Here is a 12,098-nt window from a genome sequence, read left to right on the forward strand (position 1 = left end):
AAACCCAAGAATTATTGTTGAATAGCCTCTCTATCCTCAACGTGTGACTGTTTGGTGCGGTTTATGGTCCGGCGGAGTCATTGGACCTTATTTTTTCGAAAATGAGGCTGGAGCAACAGTTACGGTGAATGGATTGCGCTATCGAGAGATGATTAATGATTTTTTATGGCCGGAATCAGATGGTATTGATCTGGAAAACGTTTATTTTCAACAAGACTGCGCTACGTTCCACACAAGCAACGAAACCATTGATCTTTTACGATTGAATATCAAAATAATACCTCTTATTGGAAAATCATGCAGCTTAAAAAAACTTTTTATTTTATACAGGTTGATTTTTTGATAAATTTATACAATGTTTCTTGCTTTTACCCTTTAAGGGTGTAAAAGTACCTCAGAAACCACAATTTATTTCAAAATATCATAAAGGTACATACTGACTCGTTTAAATATTGTTTATTTCCAGCTGAAGAGGGTTGTCTCCAATATTACACCGGTGTGTCCGGCCAACTAAAATCCTTCAACTACGACCCGGTCGGAGGTCTTCAACTCTCCAACCAAGATTACAGCATCTGCATCAGGGTGGAGAGAAACTTCTGCGGCATCCAGTATACTGCGTGCCCCGACACGGCCATTTCGGCAGGTGAGGTCGGCGGTCAGTCAGGATTCATCGATCAAAGTAAAAGTTTTTCCAATTTCTGTGCGCTTTCTTAGAGGGGCTAACAACTGCAGACTCGCACAGGTTTGGTAGCAAAAGCTGAAAACATGCATTAATTCCGGAAAAATTGAATAAAAAGGAACACGTGTTTTTATTTATGAAATGTATAGATACAATAGTATGTTTGTACGATTGATTGCATAAATAAAAACGTGTCATTTTTTCTGGCAAACATGATCTTTTACGTTTCCCGTATTCAAAACACTTTAGCCTGTATACAATTTTAATAATAAAACAAATATCAGCTTTTCTCATGTTCTAAAATCCAGTCACAAAGCATCGCTACTAACACATGATTATCTTTGTTAGTGAAGCAAATAACACAAATTATAAAAAAATAACATGCCACTAAAACCACCTCGAGCAAATAACATTAACCACGTTTTTGGCACAATCAAGCAAGCACCATTAATTTCGGTGAGTAAATATATTACCCAATAACTGTAACTGTCTTTTTGTATTTTTTTTTTTAAATCCACAAAGGTATAGTGCACAATTTTAATTTATTTTCAGGTGTCAAAGGTTTTACGATTTTTTTTTCTGGGCAATCTGGGCAATGTGTAAAAATATAAAGGAAATATTGATACCCTGATTTAGTTATAAAATTGCAGAAAGGTCACATCAAACTCCTGGCTACTGGAAACCTAATGTTTTTAATATATATACTTACCTAGCGAAGACACGTGAAAATCACGTATGAATTCTCGAGAAATCAGTTCCAATTTTGCAAATGAAAATTGACATAATCTTCTGTTAAAAATACTATATTATAGTAGGTACTTAATCGCTTGTCAGAATTCTGCAAACAATCAGTTCCAATATTGAAAAATTTAAAAATACTTGCAGACCTTAATAATTATATTATTAAATTTGATTTTGATCAAATTTAAAAAAAATTAAATTCAAAGGATTTTTGTGTTCGTTGATAAGATTTCAAGCAGGTCTAACGCACAGGGCAGACAACCAATATTAGTATCATGACGATATTATGAAATTATTTTATTTTGAAAAATGAATGTTGCCATGTGGTACTCACACTGCACAACTTCACATTGCATACATTTACTGGTTCAAAAACTTGTCTTCAGAGGCAAGAGGAGCCCAGAAGAGGAATCTGATCCCAGAATCAGTTTACTTTTAACAGTTTAGCGAAGTTCTGTTTCAACTCGACCACTTAGTGCGCCCTACTGTCGAATTTGGCAGCCATCTCTGGTCCGGAGCCCCTAAATACCTGAAAAAAACCCTTGACTCTGTGCAGAAACGGGCTTTCCGTTTGATAGATTCCCCAATCTTAACAAACGGACTGCAATATTTAGAGCACAGGCGTCAGGTAGGTATGATGTCCTTGTTCTATCGGTATTACAATGGAAGATGCTCTGAGGAACTAGCGTCATTGATCCCTTCGGCACCGGTGCGTAGTCGGGATACACGCCAAACGCGCGCCCAACATTTGTACACAGTTGACATTTGTCACATGAGAACGGGTCGCTTCTACGATTCGTTCTTAAGTTCAACAGCTCGGCTGTGGAAAGAACTGCCGGCCTCTGTGTTTCCTCCCTCCTACAACATGGGACTCTTCAAGACCCATGTTCACTCCTTCCTCCCCACAATAAGACCCTGCACACAGCATCCCCAAAGATGACATAGGCCCTGAGGTAAATTATTTTCTTCAGGGCCTCCTGTGTGGAGTTAATATAAAAAAAAACTTTGCCTTATTGTCTATAAATTTACTTGCATGTTCTGGGTCCGGTCAATCCTTTCAAGATGTGGCCGTGTTTGCACTGGAGCACCAGCAGTCAAATCAGAATAATCGACATTACGCAAAGGCTACTAATGTTCACAGAACTATTAGCTTAAGTGTACTTTTATGCCCGCAATTTCTATATATTTTTAGACCCATGCTAATGAGAGATTCATACACCTGAATTAAACTATCTCTTCCAAATTATCCACTCTGTTGTGTTTACCATTAACCATTATCCTTACAAGCACCAGGAAATCGCTCCCGAAGTTTCACGCTGTCTGGTAACAGCAACCTGGCCGTACCCGCCATGGTAGGCTCAAGCAACACGCCCAACAGCTGTCCCGCCGACTGGGTCATTATCCCGTGCGCGTCGAACGTGGGTCGCCCTCCCGCTAGCGCGCCGTCTTGCACGGACAGGATCTGCGGGGGCACATTCTCGGCAGAGGTGTCGCTGCAGGCCTCTTCTGTCTTCAGTAAGTTTCATTGACGGTTTTCTTCATCTCCTTCGTCTTTTTCTTCTTCTCTTTTTTTCCCTCCACTTTCTCCTTAGTCTTCTCCTCCTTTTTTTATTTCATATCCCTTCGAAATTCGGTAAACCTGAAAAATTACGTCATCATGAAAGGAATGACCATTCAAAGAATATGATCGGGCCGCTAAAGTATCCATGTCTACGGATATTATATATCTATTATATATTATATATCCCAGTTCAGTGAAACCACGATCGTTTTCTTGTTTCATAGACGAAACGTTAAAATAAATTCATGAGTCAAAAAGATCGATTTCTTCCGAAAAAAAATTACGATAATTATACCAAAATAAATTTTATGTACACACCTACATTAGAGCAAAATCAAATATTTACCTGTTTCAAATCAGCCACTATGAAGTATGAGTTAGCCTTTATGTATTTAAAAAGCAATGCACGACACTGGTGTTCGTAAATAATTATTGTTAATTATTTTTATTTTTTATTTCTAAAAATAATTATGATTACTTTTCTCGTTCCAGGTACAGTGAAACCGTTCCGCATTGCTTTTCACACTGACAGTGTCGAAGCACCGAATGACTTTGGAAACAGGGGATTCTGCCTCAACTACGTTCAACAACCTTGCACTAATAATCTAAGTTAAGCGAATTACAACTTATACAACGCTATAAAAAATGTACCTTAATAAAACATGTTTTTTTTAATTTTGTATATGGAGAAAAAACAGATACATAAAGTAATTAACAAGACAATATACGTTAACTGGACACATATATATTTTAAGTGGAGAATTCGCCTGCATCCTAACTATATCTCACTGATTACATTAGTAGCACATAAATAATATTGATATCTTTAAGCAAACAGAAAACTACAATAACCGACTTAATATTTTGATAACTCATATTGGCATATTATGCCTAAATTTATACTACATTCAAGAAAATGATAAAACAATAATAAATTAATATTGTCAATATCTGTATATTTGCTAAACGTTCCGTTTCAGTTTCAAGATGGTGGCCGTTTTAATGGTTCGGTAAAGGTTACTTTTTCAAAATTAATGTAAAATCGTCGCGTTTGTTTGGACTTTCCTATTCGCAATGTTATCAGTATTATAGAATCTACCTGATTGAAGAAAATGTTGAGATGCTGACGCTTCTTTAGACAAATAATCTTTTATGAAATTTAAAAAAATGTTACATAAAATAATATATGTAGTTTATTATTAAGTGGTAGGTATTTAAGTACATTTATAAATATTATGATCGGAGAGGAAATTTTAGTTTTAATATATTAATTAAGAAAAATTAGAAATACACATTTTTTTCGAGATCTCCACTGTTCACTGAACTTTTAGTTATAAGAGTATGTATTAATTTTTTTAAATGTTATCATTACTTATGTATGTATACCACGAAACTGATTTGTTTGTATTTTAGTGTGTATGTGATTAAAATAATGTTAAATTAAAAATGTTAATAAAGATTGTTAATAAAAATTTTGTCTATCATTTAATTTTCTGATGTCTTCTATGATATGTGAAGTTTTAAAATAATCTGAAAATACTGACCATAAAACAAATCAGTCACTAGATCGATAGCCAGTTATTTACTAAGACAAACTTAAGTGTCCACAGGGAGGTGCGTTATCATCTTTGCTGTGGGGCCTAGTGGTGGATGACCTCATCCTAAAGCTCAACAACAGGGGCATATATACACAAGGGTATGCGGATGACCATAATAAGATGTTGGGATGCAGACACAACCAGAGGCCTTATACTGTCAACACTGGTGGAAGAATGGTGTGGAGAAAGAAGGCTGTCGCTCAACCCAGACAAGACAGAACTGGTAATCTTTACTGGCCTAAGGAAATTAGAGGTATGCAACCTTCTATGGAAAGGAGTTAGATCCCTCAGACACGGTTAAGCACGTCGAAGTCATCCTAGAAGCCAAACTGAGCTGGAAAAACCTGGTGGAAACTATAGGCAGAAAGGCATGGGCTATAAACATAAATAAATAAAAATAATGCGGGCAACTAAGCGAACGTGGGGACTCAAACCTAAAATGATGCAATGGCTGCACATAGCCGTTGTAAAACCAATCATGTATGCAGCCTTGGTCTGGTGGAGGAGAATAATTCTGAAAACAGTGATGGCCATACTTAACCACATTACAGAGACTTGTATGCAGAGGAATCACAGGAGCCATGCAAACCACTCCTATACTAGCCACGGGAGTGCTGCTGAATCTACCCCCACTAAACTTAGAAAAAGAGGGAGTGGCGAAGGCGGCAGCCTATAGATTACAATGATAAGGTCAATGGAGAGGTGAATTAACAAAAAACATTCACACGGAGATCGGAACAAGACTGAGGGCGATTAATCCAACAGCTGGAATGAGGCAGGACGGCAAACACGCCGAATACTTCTTTAGACAGCAGTTTAGAGTGACGTACCTCACAAAGGAGGAATGGGACACAGTTCCAGACCCTACCCACAAACAGGAACTAATCTGTTTCACAGGTGGGTCCAAAATGAAAGAGGGAACAGGAGACAGATCTGTTTACAGGGTTTCAAGAGGAAACTAAGGATACCTCTCGGAACACATTGCACTTTATTTCAAGCTGAGATTGAGGCCATCTTAGCTGGTGTACAGGAGAACATGCGTATCAGGTACAGTAATAAGAACATATGCATATGCTCTGATAGTCAGGCAGCCCTAATGGTACTGATAAGTAACCGATGCGACTCCAGACTGGAGATGGAATGTAAGACCATTCTTGAACTTGCTACTATCAATAAAATAAACCTAATCTGGGTACCAGGACATAAAGGAATCGAGGGCAATGAGTGGGCTGATTGACTAGCAAGGAAAGGGGCGAAATCACCACTTGCGGGATCCAAGCCGGCCGTAGGAGTAGCAGCTTGCCAAACCAAAATACATATTGAACGGTGGGTTAAATCCCGGAACTGGGAGGAATGGGAAAGGGCACCCGGAATGAAGCAATCCAAAGTACTCATAAACGGACCAGACCCAAGGTGAACCAGACAACTACTCAATATGGACAGAAACTCACTGAGGGAACTGGTAGAACTACTAACGGGACACTGCCATCTCAGACACATGCAGTTGTAGGGAGTTGAAAACGCCAACAGATGCAGGATATGTAAAGAGGATGAAGATACTTCAATTCACCTTTGGTGCCATTATTCCGCTCTGTTGGGAACAAAGCTCAGATACCTTGGAAGACACATTGTAGAACCAGAAGACATAGCCAAATATCAAATGACAACCCTGGTGAACTTTTTAAAAGGGACCGGATTTACTGTTAGAGGAATGAGGTAAAATGGGAGATAGCACAATGGGCCTATTGCCTAAGTGTTCACGGGAACCTTACATCAACCGTCTCCTATTAAAAAAAGACAAGCTAATGCTACATTCTGAAAAATATACTGCTGGTGTCTCCACAACACCAATCTCACACCCGCTTTTCATCAAACCTGGGATGCGTGGTCCCTAAAACTAGAACCACATTCGCTCAACGACAATTCCGGTTCATCGCTCCTAAATTATATAATGCAACACCGATATAAAGTCGAATAATTCTACATCCCTTTTTACTATCGGTGTTCAAAATTGGCTATTTGATAGGGGACGAGCTTTCTTCAAAGAATACATGAGTTCCTAACACTGGTTTAAAAAAAGTTGTAACTCCATAATTATTTTTTTTTTATATCGCTAATTTCAAATGTGACAACGTTACACGATTTACCTAAAGAGTTAAAGAAAAACAAATGTATTTTAATATATTTATTTCTGTTCTCTTTAAAATGTTTTTTATTTATTAGTTTGATCCATATTTTTTAAATTTTTGTTTTACTAAAACATGTCCATTTCCCTTGTGTTTTATTACGTGTTCTACAAAATATTATTTTGTTATTCTTAAATCATGTACGACTGCCATAATACGGGCATGAGCCCAGTATGGTATTTTAAAAAATCACTTGATTTAATCAAGATAATAAATTATAGATACAAAGGTAGAACAATGGAATTTTAACCTTGCATGATATAGTCACGATCCAGTACGGCCTCACAATACGCACAATCCTGGCCGGAACATGGATTCTGTCATAACAGAAAAATAACATTGATAAAGATAAAGAGAGATTCTCGCCTGTTTTTTGGATTGAGGTTTGCGACTGCAATTATTGATTTGCAAGATCTTAATACAGTAGAGAAGTCTACACTGCAACTAGCCAAACATATTTCAAAATTGTGTATTTATGAAAAATTGCCAAATAAAGTTATTAAGTTATGAGTAAAGATGTCAGTAATAAGCAAAGAATATCAAAAAATCTCACCTAGTTTGAGAAGCTTAATTTAGATAGTGGTACTTATTATAATAAATAATTACAAATTATTATAAATAAATACAAAGTATTAATTTACTTGAAATCTTTGTTTATTACTGCCATCTATACTCACAACTCAACAATTTTTAAATAAATCTCACATAGTTCATCAAATTTGGTGTAGATGGCGATAGTTTTCATATTACAAATTATTTAATCTTATTTTTGTCAATCTCTTTTTACTACTGCCATCTATACTTACAAGGATACAACTTTATTGGCAATATTTAATAAACAAACCATTTTTAAATGTTTTGCTGATTTCAGTATAGATGTCTACCATATCAAGTTCTTGCAAATCAAAAATATTTCATATTAATATTATATCAAATCACAAACTCACCCGTGCAATCTCAAATGTCACTTCTTTTAGAGAATATAGATATTGTGGAACCAAAAAATATTCATTTGGTCCTATTAGTAAATTATATACTCATATTAAAGTTATTTTGTATCCACCTCCTTTTATTATTGTATTTTCTTGGTTTTGGGGCTATATTATTCAATGGTCAAGGAAATGTAAAAGCCACATGGGTTTTAATTATTTATTTTTTAAATTAACATTCTATTATTTTTCCGCGACGTCGGATAACACAGAAAAACAAGTTACGAGGAAGTAATATGAATTCATTATAATACATTCAATCGACACATCAAATCTAGTAAATATCGTACAATATGCAATTATATGGAATTCCACATTCAGAATCGAGAAGAATGAGAAGCACGTTTAAAACACTTCCTTACTATCATCAATAAATATAACATTATATTATCAAAATACCAATTATTTACAATGTACAAATATTTTTTTAAATTAAAAATACTCATAAAAAATGTCATCTATAGGTGTAGTTATATTAAAGGTGCACCGACATTTCAGGTGCGTAAGCACTTAAAAAATAAGTTATTACACTTGCCTACTTACACATAATATGTAAATACAAATACTAACAACCTACATACCAATTTTCCTCATCGTAACAGGTGCATGAAAGTTATAGAAAATTCGTAACTCTATGTTATGTATTAAATTAACATAGTCGATAGATGTAATTGTAGCTCTGAACTATATACAAAACTCTCTTTTATTTACTAATAAATCGACAGCAGAGTTCAAATCATTAAGAGGAACGGTTGCGCGACCTTTTTTATACAAAACTTAAATTTGGATTTGAGGTCAAAATACCCAACAAAAATAAAACAATATTTATTACATCTAACGTTATAGCAAATTTTTAGTGCGGATATGTTCTAGATTATTTTCTTGCGTTTTAAATTAATTTTTAATTTTTTTCTTTAAAAAGAAAGTCAAACATTCCCAGGTTACGAATAACCTGACAATATTTGAAAATCAACTAAAATTAAAAAAATAATAAAACTAAAATAGGCCATTAAAGATTTTATTTTCACATGATTTTAGGCGAATTTGAAAATTATTTGTGATGATTATTAAAAAAAATAATTTAGCTTATTTTACTGTACAAAAATGATGAAATATGAAATAAATAAAAATACTTATTTAGTCTGGAATACAAATTGTTGTGCGAAAATGCACGCACATTTGCCTTGATACTATACAATAACGAAATGCAAAAATATTCTGATTTTCACGAACACGTATTCCGATATCATGATAATGTATTCTCAATTTACTAAAAAATTACCAGGAAACATGTTAATTCGTTCGTAAGGCATGCACTCCGGTTTTTAATCGAAATTACCAATACTTTGAAGAGATTCTTAATAAACAATCAATAGTAATTTTTCTCTATGTACACAGTAGGAAGGGAAAAAATATTTTTTAATAATTCAGGATTATTACACGAAAAAGAGTTACTCTAAAATTACTGAAAATTGGATTCTTTATTATCTTTATATCGCAATTTAAAAAATCAAATAAATAAATTTGCATATATCCGTACATTATTATAATTTTTGAATAAAAATAACTTTTCAGTTTCGTTTTCATTTTGGCCTCAAATACAAATTTAATTTTGTGTGAAAAAGTCTGCGCAGGCCTAATAAGGAAATATACTATAGGAAATACATTATTATAGAAAGTATTCTATCAATTTTGAAAAAGCAGCATCTCTCTATTTGCTATTTCACAATCCCCTTACTTTCGAATTGATTTTTTTAGGGTCCAAGTCATTGACTCATCAATGGGCCTAAGAAGTAAATAACTATAATTTTCATAAGTCAAATAATTCACCTTGTTAAATTTTGAACTTAATTAACGAAATATCACCCATAATAATTGTCTTCCTTCGAAAAATTGAACAAGAGCAAATAGGTAATAATGATACAGTGCATTTTTGGCGGTTTGAAGTTTGAAGGCTGCATTTCTATTATTTTAGATGCGTTTGTGTTTTAGCTACCGGATCTTATTTGGTCACATTTTGGCCATTTTACAAACTCCCGGGCAAAATGCGGGCAATTTGAAGAGATATTTTAAAACATTTATTGGAATTATTTCGTAATCGCGTTGGAATGTTCCACATTTTCGTTTCACACTCTGACAAAAGATGTCTCAAATCTCTTCCGACTTATTTGTTATTGACATTCCATGAACCGAAATTATTGAAACATTTTTTCTTACAAATCATACTATATAAATTCCTTTTAAAATTTAAATTTACAGTAGTGCTTATCTAATAGGCCACAGACAACACACAGAAGTTATATAATTTAATATTGCTCCAAGTAAGTACAACGATCGGTAATTTTAAAGTAAATGATAAGAAGAATTCGCGCATTGTAAATTTAAATATGCGATAAACGGTCAAATGTAGGTGCATTCATTGGCTTTCTAGCACTTTAAGCAGTTTATATGTCTCCATATTAAAATTATGAGATATAAATATTGAAAAAATTTCGGGAAATTTTCAAAACAAACACTTAAAAATTTCCGAGCGCTCAAGGTTAAAATGGATTATATACACAGACATAGGAATTAATAGACGAGAAAATAATGGCGAGGGGTAAAATCAACTGTTGAAGAACGAAGGGAGTGAAGCTGACTGTGATTCGTCAATAAATCAATCTGACAGTAAATAGGCATCTCGCATTATAATATCACCATTTACTTCTTAAAAGTAAAATCTGCTTTTGAATGTATATACATTTTTACATGGGAGCGCAAATTACTCGCCACGTTATGAACAAATTTGCGAAGTCCAAATTCGGCAAAAAAATTCGGTTCTATTTTCAGAGTCGAATATTTCGTTTAAGTATTTAGTTAAGACACTTTTATAAATGTTCATAATTTACTTCCCAGCAACCAACCAGCTTTGTGTTTCGCGTCCAGACGTTTCTCGATGTGATAGTAACAACTGATTCATATTATACGGTGTGAATATGCTTAAAATAAAGTAAAATAATGCTTATATATGGAATGTAATACGACAATTGGGTTTATTCTCTTTTTCACATCTATTTTTACAAGTTTTCATAGTACAAGTCCACATTTTGCCGTGTTATTTCGTAAAATGAACCGATGATGCCTCGACCATAGTTCGCACAAGAATGATGAGGTCACGTTTTCAAATTTCACTTGAGGCCATACGCGAGCACAGCCGGCTCCAATGGAACCGGTATGGGGAGTGGGGATAATACGCTTTTAATCACTTAGGGCAGGTCTACTAATATTCATATGTCTATGATTATATAACAGAAGGGTCCAGTAGATGAAATTAAGACCTAACCTAGTGAAAACTATTTTACAATTCCTATGTAACGAAAAAGTAGAAATGTATACGGAGAAACTGGATGAAATAAAATGCTGTTACTCTATTCAAAATCTGGTCAAATTATTAGTTTTACTTCTAAAAACGGGACTGCAAACTTTTGACGAATGAATTGACAGAGTTCCTAACAAATTATCAGTTAAAAGCTAATGCTTTTTGAGGACTGCGGAACACGTTTTCATACAAATATTGACATACTGATATTTTCGCATTCCGTGGTGGGAATGATTTGACGTAAAGATAAAACAACATTTTTTTTAAATATGTGGTGGGTGATTGTATGTGTGTGTGTGGTGAACGGAGATATGTAGGTACCTAATACAGAAACCAGAACAATTTTTGAGGAACAGCTTTGTGTTCATTTTCGTACAAAACTTAGACAAAATACTAGGCAAAATACCCAACCAAAATGAATAATTATTTTTTTTAATCACTATTTTGATTAATCTTTATGACGAATTGGTGTACATTATGAATACCGAAAAATATGGTTTAGATAAATTGAAGATTTTCCTATCGCTTCGCTTGAGTAGAATACAAATAAAATAAAATAAATACTCCATAAAAAATATAAATGCAAACTACTAAAAAAAAATTTTTTCAATAGAAATGTATGAAGGAAACAACTTTAAAAAATCAGTATTATAGCTAAGATTATCGGTAATAGTTTTACTTGATTAACTTTTTTGCTTTCTTATAAAATTATTTACAAAATAAATAAAAACCAGTTTTTTGCATCGAACGTTTCTAGACTCCCGTTACCAAGAATGTACACATTTTTGGATTGTAGCTTCCTCTTAATCGAAAGGTATAGAAAATATCTTGAATGAATTTGTTTTGATCTATTTATCTGTAATTCATATTAAAAATCATATAGTCCATTAAAGAATTTAGTTTTGGCCATTATTTGTGAGTCAGAACATTTGTCGTATTTAAATTAAAAATTCTACCCACAAACGCCATTTTAACGTTGTTTTATT

At 33.9% G+C, this 12,098-nt stretch overlaps 1 protein-coding gene across 1 annotated transcript in view; it reads left to right on the forward strand.

Moving 5' to 3' along the window:
- LOC149412494 (uncharacterized) overlaps positions 1 to 3,595 on the forward strand; it is a 32,348-nt gene extending 28,753 nt beyond the window's left edge. Inside the window, exons 7-9 of the mRNA XM_089645717.1 lie at positions 467 to 643; positions 2,714 to 2,935; positions 3,474 to 3,595. Coding sequence (XP_089501843.1) covers positions 467 to 643; positions 2,714 to 2,935; positions 3,474 to 3,595 — 521 coding nt within the window. The remainder of the gene's footprint in view (positions 1 to 466; positions 644 to 2,713; positions 2,936 to 3,473) is intronic.
- The last annotated feature ends 8,503 nt before the right edge of the window (positions 3,596 to 12,098 follow it).

The sequence above is a fragment of the Hesperophylax consimilis genome, chromosome 23, assembly GCF_061612785.1.
Source record: "Hesperophylax consimilis isolate HC1 chromosome 23, BYU_Hcon_1.0, whole genome shotgun sequence".
NCBI classification, from domain to species: domain Eukaryota; kingdom Metazoa; phylum Arthropoda; class Insecta; order Trichoptera; family Limnephilidae; genus Hesperophylax; species Hesperophylax consimilis.